At 37.0% G+C, this 19,415-nt stretch overlaps 2 protein-coding genes across 5 annotated transcripts; one reads left to right on the top strand and one right to left on the bottom strand.

Annotated features, from left to right (window-relative positions):
- Positions 1–82: 82 nt before the first annotated feature.
- On the bottom strand, positions 83–7,878 carry LOC147761376 (uncharacterized). 3 transcript variants are annotated; one of them, XM_087015379.1, is made up of 3 exons: positions 7,419–7,878; positions 5,270–5,542; positions 83–3,097 (listed from the first exon to the last, which is right to left on the bottom strand). In XM_087015379.1, the coding sequence occupies exons 2-3, from the start codon at positions 5,535–5,537 to the stop codon at positions 2,121–2,123; spliced, it is 1,245 nt and encodes a 414-aa protein (XP_086871505.1). In that variant the 5' UTR covers positions 5,538–5,542; positions 7,419–7,878; the 3' UTR covers positions 83–2,120. The 3 variants fall into 3 exon arrangements, with proteins under 3 accessions (XP_086871505.1, XP_086871506.1, XP_086871504.1); XM_087015380.1 differs by having other exon boundaries at positions 5,270–5,539; XM_087015378.1 differs by having other exon boundaries at positions 5,270–7,878.
- Positions 7,879–9,361: 1,483 nt separating this feature from the next.
- LOC147761375 (uncharacterized) lies at positions 9,362–14,933 on the top strand. Of its 2 annotated transcripts, none has more exons than XR_015335136.1 (2): positions 9,362–14,697; positions 14,746–14,933. XR_015335136.1 is itself a non-coding variant. In XM_087015714.1 (2 exons), exon 2 carries the CDS (start codon positions 9,863–9,865, stop codon positions 14,450–14,452), a length of 4,590 nt encoding a protein of 1,529 aa, XP_086871840.1. In that variant the 5' UTR covers positions 9,362–9,547; positions 9,596–9,862; the 3' UTR covers positions 14,453–14,933. The 2 variants fall into 2 exon arrangements, 1 of the variants encoding a protein (XP_086871840.1); XM_087015714.1 differs by having other exon boundaries at positions 9,362–9,547; positions 9,596–14,933.
- The last annotated feature ends 4,482 nt before the right edge of the window (positions 14,934–19,415 follow it).

Genomic DNA, 19,415 nt, shown 5'->3' with positions numbered 1-19,415 from the left:
ATTTATGAGTGCATGAATTGAGAGGAGTCGCCGAGGCTAGTTTGCTGTCAAAATTTGTTATCATACACAAAACAAAATCAAATAGATGTAGGTTGAAAATGTCATTTTATTGACATTTGCACTTTGATTAATGTTCAAAGTACGAATGAAAAATACTGAGAGTTAGATATAAATCTATGAATGACAACCATGCATGTTATATAATTTTCAAGCTTAAAGATATAATTTACATTTCAGCAAAGATGGAGGGAAAAAGGGCCCCACACATGGCAATATGTTTTAGATAAATTTTATGTCCAAAATTCGGCCGAGGCTGAGAGCGAGCTGCGCAACCCCTACCCTTCAGGAAGGGGACGTAGGTTTCCTCAATGCTCTGACAGCCCACTAATAGAGTTGTCTCTCTTGGCCTTATAACTGCCATATGTGCCCTATGCTAAGGTTATGCCCTGTATGTTGACTTAAACAAAATGAGAACTGCTAACCCATAGAGGCTTACCTATATGTCAAATGTTTCTGAACATAAATACCATACATATAATAATGATACATAGAATTAATAATTGTTCGTAGTATTAATTAATCAGGGAACATTAGGGAGGGACAGGGTTGGGTTTGAGAAACTTTATGAAATTCACTAAAAACTATTCTCTCCTGAGCATGTACTACTAGGTTAAAAATTTCTAAGGAAGTGAGACAGAGTGTTCTTTGTTCTTGGTGAAGCTGAACTCCTTATGATTCTGATTGGCTGATCACAATGAGACTAGGTTGTACTGACCAATCAGGTTTTGCTATACTGGTATCTGACCAGTGTCATTTGGTAGTAATTAACTTAACAGCGTGAAATACAAAGCGGAGACATCCTGTCTGTAATTAGGGAAAAAGCATCTGGAGCTTATCTTTCTATCAACCTATCTTAGTCCCTGGGCATCTTACATCACATTAATACCCTCATCACACATAAATCCCTTTATTGTGACCAATAAATTATATTTATGAGTGCATGAATTGAGAGGAGTCGCCGAGGCTAGTTTGCTGTCAAAATTTGTTATCATACACAAAACAAAATCAAATAGATGTAGGTTGAAAATGTCATTTTATTGACATTTGCACTTTGATTAATGTTCAAAGTACGAATGAAAAATACTGAGAGTTAGATATAAATCTATGAATGACAACCATGCATGTTATATAATTTTCAAGCTTAAAGATATAATTTACATTTCAGCAAAGATGGAGGGAAAAAGGGCCAAAGATACAGACTGTCCGCAGTCTGTATCCCCCCATCCAAGGAGACTCCTCTGAATTCATGCTAATTCCTCATAGTGATATTTATACAAGGTTGCATTCCCTTACAATGATTGAATTACCTAATTTTCATACTTTCTGTTACTATTCTATATTTCCTGGGCTATATGCCATACACCGTTATTTCTTAACTAAGTTGATAAGTTGTCACCAAGCAGGCATTGCTGACCTTGGTGGAAGTTGCTCATTATCCTTTGCTTACCATCAGAACTCTACGTATCTAATACCAATATGGTCACTAGCATGTATTCATGACCCTGATAATCTCAGTTATTGCTAATTAAATAGCTCTTTATGCCAAAATAAATTACAAGAAAGGTGCTTCACATTAAAACGTTAGCTACAGTAAACAATACATATAAAGTGGAAAGTGATACAGTTACAAATTATCCTGATAAATTGACTAATGCTAACCTGTTATAATTAAGTTTTCTATATAGTAAACATCTCATATAAAATGGAAGGTGATACAGTTACAAATGACCCTGATAGATCAACAAATTCTAACTTATAACAATTAAGTCTCTATACAAATATGGTAACTATCCAATGGCTGACATGTCACCCAAGCAGGCATTGCTGGCCTTGGGATCCAGTTTCTAGATCCAGTGTCAGCAAGGACAAAATACTGAGTTCACAAAGTTCTAGAAAAGTATATAACCGTGATGGAACCAGGATTTGGCCTTACTTGTTTTGGGGTTTTGTGAATTAAGTTTTTGGAGCAGTCTGCATAAGCCACCTTATTGTTATTGATGATCAGTGTTATTAAGGAGCAGTCTCTGCTGACCTCCCTTTTGTTATTATTGACTTGGATTTTAAGAAAATGTCGAGATACGGATGTAACTTTTTAGTGCATTTGAATTCCATCTACCCATTTTTTGAATGACTATTTCTGGTGTACCCCTCGCGGCTGCTGATGTTGCTGCACCTATTCTAAAGCTGTGGCTTTTGTACACTTTGGAGTCAAGGCCATTAAAGGAAAGAATTGCTTGTAATTTTGTTGTGAAAAAGGAGCGTGGTACTGGGGATCTGTCTACAAATTGAAACAAGGGTCCTGAAGAATGTTTGAAGACATCTAGATATGCTTTTAAAGTATGTACGGGGCATATGTCAATAGGGCTGGAACTTGGAATTTCAATATGAACTGGCTTGTTGTTGCTATGCTTAAAATGCTCAATTTTTACACTCATGCTAGTTAACTTAGTGCTTGCATATTTAAACACTACATGTTGAACCTGAAGAATATTTTCCATCTTATTTGACCCTGTTACTGTAAATTCCCCTATTCTCAGAAAGGCATGGAATGCTAATAGGAACATGGCATTACATAGAAGACGCTTGTTAAATGATGGGATCACTTTGTCACTACTCCTAACTATCTGATGCAATAATTCTAAGGTGATTGGTAATCTTGTATCTGGTGATTTGCAAGTATTTTTTACCCCTTTCAGTAATTGTTTGACAAAGAATGAGTTGGTCGGATCTGGGAGATTATCCATCTTGTGCACAAAACTCAAGACTGATATATATGACACTATTGTCGCTGCCTGATATTTCTGTTGGAAAAGATGAGAAATGTAACCAGCTAAGATTTGTTGGTCGAGTGGATATTCTGCAGGCTTGGCGTATTTCTGCTTGTGGTAGGTATTGAAGTTAGTGAGCACTCTCCCGTACATTTTTCTTGTGTTTGGAGCAAGTGAAGCTTTTAACAACTGTTGGATGACATCAGAGTCAGAGTTTTGGGTATTGGGGTTGGTTGAGGGTCCAGCCATGGTGCCCATGAGAAAGCTTCCTGTAATTTAAATCGGGAAAGTTTATCTGCTATGATATTTGTATATCCGGGGATATGTTTGGCTTTGAAATGAATGTTATATTTTAATGTTGCCAGAACAAGTCTTCTTACTAAAATCATGATATGTTTATCTTTACTTGAAGTCTTGTTTATGATATCCACTACTGATGCATTGTCACACATGAACAGTATTTTATGATTCGCTAGTTTTTTGCCCCAAATTTCTATGCCTAGAATGATTGGGAATAGCTCTTTCCATGTGATATGCATATCTTCGAGGTCTCTTGGCCATTTATCCATAAACCATTGACTACCTAAGATGGCTGCGAAGCCCCCATTTTTTCCGGCTGCATCTGAGAAAAATTTTATACTTTCGGATGAGAGCCACTTTTCAAATAGGAAACAGGATTTGCCATTATGATGGTGTAGGAAACTTAACCATGCAGACATGTCTGCCCTAGCTTCTTTGTTCAACCTGATATAGTGATGGGGATGTTTAATTCCTCGTGTTAGATCAATGAGGCGGCGTAGGAATGCTCGTCCTGGTATTATTACTGAACATGCAAAATTTAGAAAACCAATTAGGGATTGCATGTCCCTAAGTTTAACTTTTTTCTTTTTATTCATGGATTTAAGGAGCTGTACTGCTTTTGAGACCTTTTCTTGGGGAAGCTGAGCAGTCATTGTGTCAGAGTTTATTTCAATTCCATAAATAGTGATTACAGTAGTGGGTGTGACTGTTTTCTCGTTATTTATAGGGACTCCTATTTCCTTACATAACAACAAGAAGTTATTTAATGCAGCGTTACAACGATCATCATTTTGTGGTCCTATAAAAAAGAAATCATCTAGCAGATGTGAAATGCCTAACGTGTTGAACTTGTGTACCATTATCCATTGCAGAGCACAGCTGAAGGACTCGAATATTTTACATGAGGAGGAGCATCCCATTGGTAGACATTTATCATAGTAAAATTTTTCATTCCAGGAGAAGCCTAAGAATTTATAATTTGATGGGTGTATTGGGATAAGCCTGAAAGCGTCAGCTATATCTGCTTTGGACATTAATGCATGTTTGCCAAATTTAATAACCAAAGAAATCACATTTTCAATGTTTTCGTATTGGACGCGTGAAAATGTTTCCGGGATATAGGAGTTGATCGATTTTTCTTCTGGGTAGGACAAGTCATGTATCAGGCGGAATTTGTTAGCCTCCTTTTTTGGTATTAAACCTAATGGGGAAATCACTGAATTTTCTAAAGGTTCATTGAATGGACCCATAATGCGCCCTAATTGAATTTCCTTGTCAATTTTAGCTTTGGCTGCATTCATATTTTTGGACAGAGATTTATGATTTTTTGCGTGATTTGGATGGACTGTTCCCTGAATCCCCAGTGCAAATCCCTTGTTAAAGCCCTCAATAAGGTACTTCTTATTTATTTCATCATAACCTTGTAGGTATCTTTCAAGACGTTTTGCCTTTATTGGTGTTGGTAGTGCTTGCAGGGTTTTGTTTTGGGGTGTGATTATCTTTTCCTCTGCAGAACTTGAAAGGGTGCTGTTGTTGGCATTGGAAGCAAGCATGCCTGTATATGCAGTTGTTGTAGTGGCATACTCCTTCAGAATTGTACTTTCTGCAATATCCAAAGGGGGTCCTCGTGTTGTATTGGGAACGAAAGGGCTGGGGCTGTTTCCTAACTGGGCGGGAGAATGTTGGTGGGCCTACTTTATTAAATTTGATGGTTACCTGTCGCCATAGCTCATTATGTGCTATGGACCAGTCAAGAGGGGCCAAGGCTCTTAGCTTTCTAAAATATTCATCATAAAATTTTGCAGCTGCAAATCCATATGTGTTGTCAATTTGTCTAATTGTACTTGCATACTTAGCTAAATTGGGGGTTTCATTTGAAAATTTAGATGAATAAATAGCCAGAAAAATGTCAAAAGACTGGTTCCACTGGTTTATACTTCTGAGGAATTTTGTTTTTGGTTGTGAGGTGACATTACCGTCTCTGTCTGTGTAAAGGTTGAAAGTTGTGCTCTGCTCCGGGTATAAGAGCTGTGCAAATTCCACATATTCATTGTTAAAGATTTTTTGTCTGGTCTTTTCATCCACGTGAAAACCCAGAGGCATAGTTGTATACAGGTTTGGATCAATCAGAAAGTTCGTACCTGCACTGGGTTGTTCATCCTGGGAAGAGCTTGGACCTGGCTGTGGTTCAAATGTGGGCGCTTCAGTAGGAGTGGGTGGAGTATTCTGTTGGGCAGCCATTAGTCTTTGAGCCACTTTATCAGCTAATTTATCATAGTCAATGGCTGCTTCTAAGTTTTGGATTGCCATTTCTTGTCTGCTGTTAGTTTTGGATGCACGAGCTGGTCTCCCACGAGGGGCCACTGGTGTTGCCCGGGCACTGACTCGACTCCTTCTTGTTGGTGGCATGTCTACTGGAATAAGTAAATTTATGCGCACAGCAAGCTTGTCCATGGGGTTATTTGTGAAAATGAATAGGAGATACACTAGAATACCTTAAGTATTATTTTACTGACAGTAAACATTACAGCTGCTGAATCATTATAAATTAAACTGAACCTAATTTAGCCTACACATGTTTATATGCATTTCTAAACTCAAATTAGTATATGGTATATCCATATATATGCTTATATTGAGTCTGAAATGGACTCTATTAGCCTAATGAAAATGAAGCTGATTCTAACACTACTGAGATCTCACTTCCTACATCAAGCAAGTACTGGAAACGATCTCCACATGTTAGCATGGCCAACACTACTGAAGAACTCGCCCCATACAAACAGTTCAATACTGGAGACGATCTCCACATGTTAGCATAGCCAACACTACTGAAGAACTCGCCCCATACAAAAAATCCAATACTGGAGACGATCTCCACATGTTAGCATAGCCAACACTACTGAAGAACTCGCCCCATACAAACAATCAAATACTGGAGACGATCTCCACATGTTAGCATAGCCAACACTACTGAAGAACTCGCCCCATACAAAAAATCAAATACTGGAGACGATCTCCACATGTTAGCATAGCCAACACTACTGAAGAACTCGCCCCATACAAACAATTCAATACTGGAGACGATCTCCACATGTTAGCATGGCCAACATTACTGAAGAACTCGCCCCATACAAACAATCCAATACTGTTGAATCTCCACATGTTAGCTTTACATTATTGAATTTAAATCAGAGATTAAGCACTGAGCAAAACAAATTTATAATTTTGCAAAGAAACATAATTTTCATACAGCACTTTATATACTAAGTTTGCTAAACCAACACTATAAAAATGGAGACTATTGTCATTTATCCTATATAGGACTTCCCTTGTTAGCATATTAACTATTTTCCAAGACATGTTTATATGTACTTACACCGGGATAATTTGATAATTGATGCTACTTTCTCACTGAACAATGCCTGATTTGTGAAGTTAGTTCCAACTGTACTAGTCAAAATATGCAGTTAAGCTGCGAAAGATGAACTGGCCTTCACTGTAAACTGTGTGTTTTTAATGTTAATTCTACTCTTGAGAGTGCAGTACTGAAACTAAAAGTGCTTAACTAAACTAAGGTTCTGTTGGCTACTACAATTTTGCAAGGCCCTTTCCTATGGCACAACGTACGCTCTTTGCATATTTTTGCATTCCTGAATAGTTCAAATGTACCCTATCTCTACTAAACATGCCCCGTGAATCTTTCCAGAAACCCCTGTGGTGCCAAAAATATATGTTGGGGTGACTTTGTGCATATGCTTTGAGATGTAAATTTGTTTTAACTACCTTTTCATTGTAAGACCCTGTATCTACATAACGTGGCAGCAGTTGTCCAATGATGACTAACTTAACGCTTGGGAAACTGATCAAGTCCTCAGCAAATTTCAATACCTCCTGTGCAGTTCCTAAGGGATCTGCATATTTCTTAGCCAAATCGTTGCCTCCTATTTGAAGGTATACTACATCTGGGTTATAGCTAGCTAACATATCCATTTCATTTCTAAGAGACTTAGGGCCCTTACTAATTACACCTCCCCCTATGCCATGACAGACAACTTGTACACTAGTCCCATCAAAACCCAGATTAAAATATTCTTCTTGCAGATTTTCTACAGTTTGCCCTAACCTACGAATGTATGAGTGACCCAGTGCTAAAACCTTGTGAACCATTCTGAATAATGCGAGACAAGTCAAGTTCTGTGTAAACTGAATGCAAAATTCACGAAATACTGCAATAGCTTAAACTTTGAGCTTAAATACTCAAACAGATTCTAAAATTTAGGTACTCACCCTTGTTGTGGATTTGATGAACTGGTGATCGCCTCTTTATGATACACTTGTGTTTTGCTTGATATTCCTTGTGGCACTGATAAACTTCGAGAAACTTTGAGAAACTTTATGAAATTCACTAAAAACTATTCTCTCCTGAGCATGTACTACTAGGTTAAAAATTTCTAAGGAAGTGAGACAGAGTGTTCTTTGTTCTTGGTGAAGCTGAACTCCTTATGATTCTGATTGGCTGATCACAATGAGACTAGGTTGTACTGACCAATCAGGTTTTGCTATACTGGTATCTGACCAGTGTCATTTGGTAGTAATTAACTTAACAGCGTGAAATACAAAGCGGAGACATCCTGTCTGTAATTAGGGAAAAAGCATCTGGAGCTTATCTTTCTATCAACCTATCTTAGTCCCTGGGCATCTTACATCACATTAATACCCTCATCACACATAAATCCCTTTATTGTGACCAATAAATTATATTTATCGCCAGTATTTTTCCACGAGTGATTGTTCGATTACCGGATAAATGCACATTAAAGATAAGAGATGAGAACATCTAAAATGGGAAATGAGAACAGCTTCAAATTTGATTTCGTTTTCTTGCTGTTAACAATGTTGGATGTTGTTGAGGGTGGTTTCAGTTTTCAAAAGCGCCTGGTTTCTCCAGATCTGGGGCAAAATGTAAGCGCCAGAGGAACGCATACCAAAGAATTCTCACAAAAAATATGATACCATTATTGAAGTGAATTTTACGAATATATTTTGCATGTTTCCAAGAAATTCTAAAATTAGGTCAATGTCTCAATATCATGTGCTCATCTAAAAGATGGGTCCAACGACAAAGAGATAGCCACCTTTAAGTTCAGTTACGTACCGAATGTATGTTTTCATTACTTGTGTTTGTGTGGAAACGGGTAGCAAACTGTTGAATATTGAAGGCCGTTTGAGACGCACACGTGGCTGAAAGATTTAATAAACTTGGTTTAATGTGTAATACTTTTTACCTTGTAAAATAAGATATATTTATTCAAGTAGAGTAGATATACAATGTTTTTATATAACCAAAATAAACAGATTTGTCCTCTGGAAATTATATTATTATCTTGTACAATGTACTTACAGGTACGTTCCCCTCCGCAAAGGTAATTTGGCAACATTATATAATCACAGCAGTTAAAATCTAACCGAGTTCAAGAAGCTGCTGATTTAAAATAAAAACCTAACGTTACATGTAAACTATATAAAAAGCTAATTTCACATGTACAAAAAAAAAAACATTTACCCGATCCCGTGGTTCCAGGCACTTCTGCCATAATAACACGTGACCTGGCGTTCCAACCCATGTGACTATCATGAAATGATCCATCGCAGTCTTTGTATTCTAAGGCAACAGTTCTATTTCCCATGCCTATCCCGTAGCAGATTCCAAAAACTAGGTAAAATAGGTAACAATTACAATGTTGTGTGAGTTTGTCACTCGATCATATATCCAAATTGGGTCTTTTAAAAAAAAATAATAAAAAAATAAACATTATCTTAACGCGTGTAAACTAGAAACAAATTGTGTTTAAGTATAAATAAAAAGAAATTAGCTCACACTCCACGTGGTGATGAAGCTCTTTCCTGTTGGCGTGGTACTCTGCATAGTCAATGGGGTAGGGGTTTGAACACTCAGCGCCATCTATTGTAAAGGTCAAAGATGTACAACATCCTGTACAATTGAGAGCTGTCCTCAGCGTTCCACTCCAGAGCAGAAATAAACCGCTGGCGTCTTCAGTCTTGTTGTAGTATGGGCTCTAAGGTGCAAAAAAATAAATAAATAAATAAATAAATAAAAAATAAATAAATAAAAAATAAAAAACCCATAGCTCCGCCGGCAGACAAACTCATGAAATATTTAGAATTATTAACATTAAAAAAGGATTTGTTTTGCAGCGACCTTTACATTGTGACGTTATTAAGTGCGGGACTGATTGGAGTGCGGGATGTTGGTGAACGCAAAACGTGCGTGTGAACAGTCTGGACCTTGACAGTGAAAAACTGTATTTGAGATGCTGGAGAACGCAGCATGTGCGTGTGAACAGTCTGGACTTTGACAGTGAAAACTGTATTTAAGACACTGGAGAACACAACACGTGAGTGTGAACAGTTTGAACTTTGACAGTGGAAAAACTGTATTTTAGGACCTGGACTATTTGAAGCCTAACTTAACTCACTATGAAAGGCAGCAGCACAGAATCTCAGCCTCAAGTGGAAAACGGCGCTTCGATAAAGGCAGTTGAACAGATATGGACATAGAATATTATTTTCATAGTTGATACACTGTTGTTTGTGTGTTTTTTTATGTGCGGGCCGTGTTGGACCGTAACATAAATTGGGGGCTCGTCCGGGATAGATCAAGAACAAAATTAGACTGTGCATATGTTAAGTGAGTTACAAAATAGCAAAATATGGCTGAGCTGAAGGAGTTTTTAATAGCACCTTCCCTCCAGGTGTTGGAGAAATTTAAGAAGCTAGAATTACTAGAGGTTGCCCGAATGTTGGAGATAGATGTTAAAAGGTCCATGAGGAAGTACGAAATCACAAAATTAATTGTAGAGTGTTTAGTTGATGAAGGCCTTTTACCTGAAGAAAGTCTTTCCGAATATACTGATACTCTAGATTCATCCATGGCAGCAGAAAAAATTGAGGCAGATAAACAAATTCGTCTTGAGGAAATTCAGTTGGAGAAGGCTAAACTTCAAGCTGCTCAAGCTGAGATCCAGGCTGAGCTTGAAAAGCGTAGAATTGAGGCAAATAAAGAAATTGAAATACACAAAATTGAGGCAGATAAACGCTTCAAAGAGCTTGAATCAAAATTCGCCACTGTTGAATCTAAATTTGATTTTAGTAAGAATGTCAGACTGGTACCCCCATTTAATGAAAATGAGGTGGATAAGTACTTTCTTTACTTTGAGAAGGTTGCTGGAAGTCTTGAGTGGCCTGTTAGTAAGTGGGCAGTCCTGTTACAAAGTGTGCTTAAAGGTAAAGCTCAGACAGCATACACTGCACTGTCTGCAGATCAATGCCTAGATTACAACGTGGTGAAGGCAGCTATCCTCAAAGCTTACGAGTTGGTTCCAGAGGCTTACCGTCAAAAGTTTAGGGGTCATAGGAAACAGGATGCTCAAACATTTGTTGAGTTTGCACATGAAAAAGAAACGTTGTTTAACAGGTGGTGTAGCTCCAATAAGGTGAATGACTTTGAAAAATTGAGACAAACTATTCTAATTGAGGAGTTTAAGAGGTGTGTTCGTGATGATCTCAAGACTTACTTAAGTGAACACAGGGTTGAAACCTTAAAGGAAGCTGCTGTAATGGCTGATGATTATGTGTTGACACATAAATCAGATTATGGAAAAAAAGGTGTTAACGAGCATAGTGGTTCCAAGAATGCTCCACGGCCTGAAAATGGCCCATCAAAGCCATCAGGCCCTGTTCAGTCAAAGCCGTCAGCCTCCGGTCAGTCAAAGCTGACAGGCATTATATGTCATTACTGTAAAAAACCGGGTCATGTTATGTCAGACTGTTACTCCTTAAAAAGGAAGAAGCAAAGGGAACCAAATCCTAATGCATTTGTATCATGTTATAAGCCACATTCCACTGGATCACTTACTCCTGAAAATACTGTCTTGAAATCTGAAATTAGGGAGGAGTTTTTCCCTTTTGTATCTGAAGGATCTGTTTCATTTTGTGATCAAACCAGCCCTGTACCCATCAAGATACTGCGTGATACTGGTGCTACTCAGTCTTTATTGTTGGAGGATGTGTTACCGTCTGATTCACATTCTGCCACTGGTGAGTATGTGATTGCGCAGGGTATTGAAGGTGGTTTTGTGACAGTTCCTTTACACCATGTTAACCTGAAATCAGATATTGTGTCAGGTTCTGTAGTTGTTGGTGTTATGCCCACTCTGCCGGTCAAAGGTGTTTCTTTATTGTTGGGGAATGATTTGGCAGGGAGCAAAGTTGTCGCGGAACCCATGGTGGTTTCTGAGCCAGTCCCGTTGTCCCAAAGTGACCCTGTGGTTAAAGAGGATCCCAGTGTGTTTCCTTCTTGTGCGGTGACTAGAGCTCTAGCCAAAAAGATGGCTGATGCCCAGAATATCGTTGTTGAGACAGAGGATGACCTTATTGACCTGTCAGCAACATTTTTAGGTCCCGTGGATGTTCCTTTTAATCATGTCACTGGTTCTGAGGATTCTAGCAAGTCAAAGGCAAAAATGTCCTTTTCTAGAAATCAGCTTGTTTGTGAGCAGGAGAAAGATCCTGAATTATCCTCATGTTTTGATAAAATTCTCTCAGAAGAAGAACTTTCGCAGGTTCCAGTAGGCTACTTTGTTAAGAATGGTGTTTTGATGAGGAAGTGGAGGCCCCCCGAAGTCCCAGCCTCTGAGGATTGGTTAGTTTTGAACCAGATTGTTGTGCCTAGAGTGTATCGGGAGGAAGTGTTGAAGTTGGCGCATGAAGTTCCCATGGGTGGTCACTTAGGGGTGAACAAAACGTGTGATAAAATCATGAGACATTTCTATTGGCCTAGGTTAAGAAAGGACGTATCACAGTTTTGTAAAACCTGTCACAGTTGTCAGATGGTTGGAAAACCCAATCAGAAAATTCCCGTTGCTCCACTCAAGCCCATTCCAGCATTTGAGGAGCCGTTTAGTAGGGTCATTGTGGATTGTGTAGGTCCTCTGCCAAAAACGAAGTCTGGAAATCAGTATTTGTTGACAGTTATGTGCGCGTCCACACGTTTTCCCGAAGCAATCCCGCTCAGAAACATTACAGCTCCAAAGATTATCAAGGCTCTCATCAATTTCTTCACATTAGTCGGATTACCTAAAGAAATTCAGTCAGACCAAGGTTCGAATTTCATGTCCGGTCTATTTCAGCAAGTTGTATGTGAATTAGGGGCTAGACAGATTACATCAAGCGCTTACCACCCAGAATCACAAGGGGTGTTAGAAAGATTTCATTCTACATTAAAGAATATGATAAAAACATTTTGCTTCGAAAATGAGAAGGATTGGGATGAAGGGGTCCCTTTGTTATTGTTTGCAGTCAGAGAGTCTGTACAGGAGTCGTTAGGCTTTAGTCCTTTTGAGCTGGTGTTCGGGCATAGTGTTCGAGGACCATTGAAGTTGTTGAAAGAAAAGTGGTTGCAGGAAGATTCAGAGGATGTTAGCTTGTTGGAATATGTGTCCAGGTTCAAGGAGAGATTGCATAGGGCGTGTGAGTTGGCTCATGAGAACCTTAAGTTGTCTCAGGTCAAGATGAAGAGGTTGTATGATAAAGTGGCATGTGATCGCAATTTTTGCCCAGGTGACAAGGTCTTGGTGCTGTTACCTATTCCAGGTAGTCCTTTGCAAGCTAGATACCAGGGTCCTTATGAGATTCTGAAGAGGGTTAATGAGGTTGATTATGTTGTTAAAACCCCTGATCGGCGTAAAGCTACTCAGTTGTGTCACGTGAACATGCTAAAAGCATATCACCAGAGGTCAGATAAAGTTTTGCCTGTAGGTGTTGTATCAGAATCTAGCCCAGGTGTTGAACCAGAAGAAAAGTGCCCTGTGCGACTTTGCAATTCAGATATTTTGGAAAACCTCGATGCAAAGTTAAGTCATCTGTCCCCTCTAGAGTCAAGTGAGCTGAGAACATTGTTGTTGGAGTACCAGAGTGTATTCCCTGATGTGCCTAACAAGACTCACATAGCCGAGCATGATGTTGATGTTGGTGATGCAATGCCTGTAAAGCAACATCCTTATCGTGTAAATCCTCATAAAGCTGAAGTGATGGACAAAGAGGTGTCATACATGTTGGAAAATGGTATTATTGAGGTGAGTCAGAGCAGTTGGGCTTCACCCTGTGTTCTGACACCAAAGTCGGATGGGTCTGTGAGGTTTTGTACGGACTATCGAAAAGTGAATTCTTTGTCAAAAACTGATTCTTATCCCATACCTAGAATGGCTGATTGCATTGACAAGATCGGTAAAGCAAAGTACATCACAAAATGTGACCTACTGAAAGGATACTGGTGTGTCCCTTTAACAGAAAGGGCAAAAGAAATATCAGCTTTCGTCACCCCAAAGGGTCTATATCAGTACAAGGTCATGCCTTTTGGTATGAAAAATTCACCAGCGACATTTCAACGTATGATGAATGAGTGTTTAGCAGATATTGATGGTGTGGAGGTATACATAGACGATATTGTTGTGTACAGTGACACCTTTGAACAACACCTCCTTTTACTGGGTAAAGTGCTTCAGAGATTGAAGGAAGCACATTTGACTGTTAATTTGGCAAAAAGTGACTTTTGTCAAGCCAGTGTGGTCTATTTGGGACATGTGGTAGGTCATGGGAAAGTGGCCCCTATTGAGGCAAAAATTCAGGACATAGTGAATTTCCCTATACCTCACAACAAACGCAGTCTGATGCGATTTTTGGGCATGGCTGGTTATTATAGAAAGTTTTGTAGAAACTTTGCTGATATTACCTCACCACTTACAGATTTGTTGAAGAAAAACACTAAGTTTGTGTGGTCTGATTCATGCCAAAAAGCTTTTGGTAGGGTCAAATCTTTGCTGTGTGCAAACCCTGTTCTTCAAGCCCCAGACTTCCAGAAACCTTTTAGTTTAGCAGTAGATGCAAGTGATGTTGGAGCGGGTGCTGTGTTATTACAGGTAGATGACAATGATATTGAACATCCTGTTTGTTACTTTTCCAAGAAGTTTGATGTTCACCAAAGAAATTATTCTACCATTGAAAAGGAAGCCTTAGCTTTAGTTTTAGCTTTACAGCATTTTGAAGTTTATGTTTCTGCATCATGTCAACCAATTGTTGTATATACAGATCATAACCCACTGACTTTTCTTGATAAGTTAAAGAATAAGAACAGAAGATTGTTGAACTGGAGTTTGTTACTGCAAGAGTTTAGTCTGGAGGTAAAGCATATCCGTGGTGTTGACAATGTAATTGCAGATGCACTTTCTCGATCATGTAGTTAAGTTTTGTTTAAAAAAAAAGTTGTCATAGATTCCAACTTTTCCCTTTAAGGAGGGAGGTGTGACGTTATTAAGTGCGGGACTGATTGGAGTGCGGGATGTTGGTGAACGCAAAACGTGCGTGTGAACAGTCTGGACCTTGACAGTGAAAAACTGTATTTGAGATGCTGGAGAACGCAGCATGTGCGTGTGAACAGTCTGGACTTTGACAGTGAAAACTGTATTTAAGACACTGGAGAACACAACACGTGAGTGTGAACAGTTTGAACTTTGACAGTGGAAAAACTGTATTTTAGGACCTGGACTATTTGAAGCCTAACTTAACTCACTATGAAAGGCAGCAGCACAGAATCTCAGCCTCAAGTGGAAAACGGCGCTTCGATAAAGGCAGTTGAACAGATATGGACATAGAATATTATTTTCATAGTTGATACACTGTTGTTTGTGTGTTTTTTTATGTGCGGGCCGTGTTGGACCGTAACAACATAATCCAATGAAACAAACCAATCCTTTAATCAGGCGAAATGGTTGCAGCAAGGTACTGTTATTCAGCAAAATGTCTCACATATAGAGAAAGTAGATATGTTAAGATAGTTATAGAGACGTGAGCTTACAACGACAACACCAGAGTAGTGATCGCGCTCGGTCTCCCTGGATATCTATTGAATATTGAACATCGGCGTCTCATCACAGTCCGTTGATTCTCCTAAAATAAGTGTACTAGTATAGTACCGATATTTCGCCAGTACTATAAATGAAGAACATACATCTTTTGGGGGCCTAAAAGATTTATTCGTATATTCTTATTTTCCAGTTACAATGCATTCTCTTTTATCCTATAGATCATCATTCCAATGTCATGATGTATCACAAAGTCTTTCTCCTACATTACCTTATTTGGTAATGTAATAATTCCTCAGCTCTTACACAATGTCTATGATTATCCCTTTTTCCATAACTTTCCATCATTACGTCATTACCCAAAATATAATCATTCTCTTATTAGGCAATGGTATGTTACTTGACCTTAGGTCGCCATTTCTATTAATACAGATTTTTCATTGTATCATCCTGAAGGAATGATAACTATACTCCCTTATTCTTTTGTTATTATTGAACAACACATGCACTCTTTAACTCTCTTACTTACACTGTTTAACCTCTTAACAAATGTATATTGTATCAATTATGAAAGGTACAATGTATTCATTACAATCACAACTTTGTATCTGTACTTTTAATCATTTTCATTACGATATACACCCTCTCTTCAAATAAATTCGTCCTCGAATTCCCCCTTTTTTTTATTACGATATACATTCTCTCTATTTTATTGAATGTAGAAGCACAAGCATTGCATAACTAAAAAAAACTATTTAAAAAGTTTAAAATAATGTCATTAGACTTAATAATATGGTATAATATAGATATATATAGTTATTTAGTTGACATGAAACAATGAATATATTAGAAAGGATAAATAATACTAATCAAATTTTGCGATACGCGTGGATGCGTAATGTGTTTTCCTTTATTGTCTTCAATGTGCGGCCCAAGAATACACATGCTCAACTTTATTAATAATTTGTGTAATTTTAACATGTAATTCTCTTATTATGGCTCTGACACATTTTTATAATATCTTCTTAAATACACTACGTTGGATTATAGGGTCATGACTCCTTTTCGAATATACAGCCATCATCACCAACATTGTGACCAGCACATTGTCCGTGGTGAAAATCTGCATTTCGTTTGTTATTATCATCCATACTGTAGTGTTTTCCTTTATGGTTGTGAATAACCACTATTTATAATACATTTACGTACATCCACAATTTGTTGATATTCAAAAACAATAATTCCTTTCAAATTTTATATTTGTTGTTCCATGTCATCTTGCTTTCTAAAATAGAAATTAGTTCCACTACATTAATTTGCATGCAATTTAGTGTACTGCTAATTATATATCGTTATAAAGTGTATAAAGTCTAAGGTAACAACAATATACTTACATGTATATTATTTAATAGTAATTCTTAATATATTACACAATATGTTAATGGCATTTAAATCATTAACCATTTGTCAAGTATATAAATTTTTTTTTTATAATTTGAATGATTAAATTAAAGTTCATTCAATGAAAATGATGTTTATTCTGCATCATTTACAACAAAATAAACGTATAGTCCGTGTTTGTGACTATTCTTGTGAATAAATGTCCACAGTTTCCTGTATATTCACTAATATTCAATTGGAAATCTCCACTAATATTTCCATTATAAATCATTCATAAATGTCAATCAAATATGAAATTATGTCATATTCATTCACTGAATAATTCATTGTGACAATATTAATAATATGATATACGTATATGTATATACATTAAAAGTCAATGTTCATTTGTTCTAACATTTTGTCTCTGGAACAGAGTTCATTATATTTCATGTAAAATCAGTTCATCTCATTTCAATGTCATATGTCCATCTGAATTTATTAATTAATGGTACATTCCATACATTTAAACACATTTAACATAAAAAAATATTTCTAAATACAAACTGTCGTACACACATCATTAATGCAATTGCTATGCTCCATAATTTTACTATGCCGTTCTTTTAAAATTTGATGGTTTGAAAATATCAAGTTATATTTAAGATTCTAAGTTCGATCCGGTGCACGTTGGTGGACAATATCGAATGTAGGATAACATTCCAGCATGTTTAATGGCTAAAAATTTGTAAAATTCGCGATCAATAATTTTGTTTAATTGTATTGCTTTTATAAACGAAATCGGAACACGTGCTGGTAGTTGTATTGTCTGACCAGTTACGTAGTTTGTTATCACCAAATCATGCCAATCAATCAATAAATTTGATCTAATTTTACCTTCAATTTGTAAAATATCAGAGATCTGCGTCATATGAAAATGCCAGGAATGAGGACTTCCATTCAGCTGAATAATAGGAATAGTAATGCATCGTTGGTCATTGGCAATTTCTAAAATAAGAAGTGCCTTGTGGAAGATGCATAATTTCTTAATAATTTTATCTCGTATCCAAACTATAGCCAAAATTACACAAACACATGCAATTAGAAATGTTATGAAGGAATATGGATCATCACAAGTTGTTTGTACTTCATAATTAATTTTTGTAGTTGTACCCAATATCCATGTTGGTACAGTTGGCATCGCTTCACCTGTATTAACATTTTTAAGGGTCATCACTGTTAGCGTTAAAATGCGAATCTTGATACATAAGTAGATCACAACGAGCATAATCGCACTCGAAACTGCTAAGGAAATCCAAACTAAAGATTGTTTTGAATTTGATGGAAGCAAAATCTCATTTGCTGCAATAGCATCTGCCATTGAAGAATACATTCTTTCATTGTGTTTTGCTGCTTGAGCTAGTTTTCTTAAATTCAAATGATCTTTCATATCCTGCGCTAAAAATTTCGAAAAATCTTGTTGGTACATGCGTAATCTGGAAGAATTAGTATCAAGGGGTTGAGAAAAGAAATCATTACTTCCTATTTGTGATATTTCTTTGTTGGAATAAAAATATTGCAGTAAACCAAGATTAACAGGGTGTAATTTTGTAATTGATGTATCATTCTTGCAATCATAAACACGCGGAGGCAAATAAAAACTATCTAAGGTTAAACCGCAAAAACATGAGTAATGTATCACACAATATTGACAGCCTGGTTGGGAAGTAGTACTTGTAGGGCACTCCACTGTTATATCAGTGATATTATATAACAACAATTTTCCTATTGATAATTCGCGCACGTTGGGTTGAACGACATTATGCAGAAAACGGAAATTACAAGTTTCAGTAATAACGTCTGACAAGTCAAAAAATAATGCTGTAACACAGGAGAAATGCGTCGCAGTCCTGAAAGGATACACGAAAGGACATAATTTGACATGATCTCCATGACATTTCTTCCAGGTAGGATTATTCATGGGAAAATAATGTTGTTTATCGTGAGAAATAGCCAAATATTTTGGTAGATCCAGTATTTGTGAAGCGTGGTTTGTAGATTGATTTAAAGGAACGGGGAATGTTTTTACTTCATAAACATCTAATGTATGGGGATAAGCAGAAATAGGAATTTGTAGGTTAATGAATAATGAATTTTTGTGTTTTCCATATGTAAACTGTCCTTCCTTGAAATAATATTTAGGATTTGAATAAATAACATGTAGCGGATTGATCGTTTTCTGTGCTTCCTTTTCAATTTGATTAATGATCTGTTTTAAATGCTCTTGGGAAACCAGCAATGGCGATAATTGCCCTTTTGTCAACTGTAAACATCCTAACAATACGTTGTTAAACGCAAACATTAATTGAGAATTTGCCATATTTTCATGCATAAATATTATTGATAAATGGAATACAATACTCCTTGCCGTATCACTTTGCTGTAATTGTGAACGTAATTGTTTTGATAAATTATAATTACGAACAACGGCCTTTTTCATGTTTTCCATTCTGTGGTCTACGTTGTGCATAAACGAGGATAATTCGTGTCCTTGTACTTCAAACCTTTTTTCGTTTGTTTTTATAAACAGCTTAACATATTTACGTAGTTCATCTACATCTGATTCACTTGATACTCCAAACAAATTTTTAAAGAAATTTCCCAATGGTAACAATGATCTTTGAGAACGGGACTGATCTTTCATTTCAATATCAGGTAACATATCATATATTGCATTTAAAGTGATGTTTAAATCGTGTACCGTCTGACTTTTCATTGACATCAAGGTTTCCAGGCCCTTGTGAATGTAATAATAACAATACATATACTCTTGATTAGGACAAGGTGACTTAATATTCTCTACTTCATGCAATCTAGGTAAATCTAACTTGAATGTATGTTTCCAATATCCAACTCCGGTAATCATTCTAGTAATTGGTTTAAATTCTACACCATAATTAATACG

This window comes from Lingula anatina, chromosome 6, assembly GCF_051362555.1.
Source record: "Lingula anatina isolate TDL-2025a chromosome 6, LinAna3.0, whole genome shotgun sequence".
NCBI lineage: Eukaryota > Metazoa > Brachiopoda > Lingulata > Lingulida > Lingulidae > Lingula > Lingula anatina.
Note: the sequence above shows the minus strand (reverse complement) of the source record. Positions and strands in the feature narration are given on the sequence as shown.

Coding starts and splice junctions, on each gene's coding strand:
- LOC147761376 (XM_087015378.1), bottom strand. CDS start 5,582: ATGGACAAGCTTGCTGTGCGCATAAATTTACTTATTCCAGTAGACATG. Junction 3,098..5,269: donor GGATGAACAACCCAGTGCAG/GTACGAACTTTC, acceptor TTTAAATTACAG/GAAGCTTTCTCATGGGCACC.
- LOC147761375 (XM_087015714.1), top strand. CDS start 9,863: ATGGCTGAGCTGAAGGAGTTTTTAATAGCACCTTCCCTCCAGGTGTTG.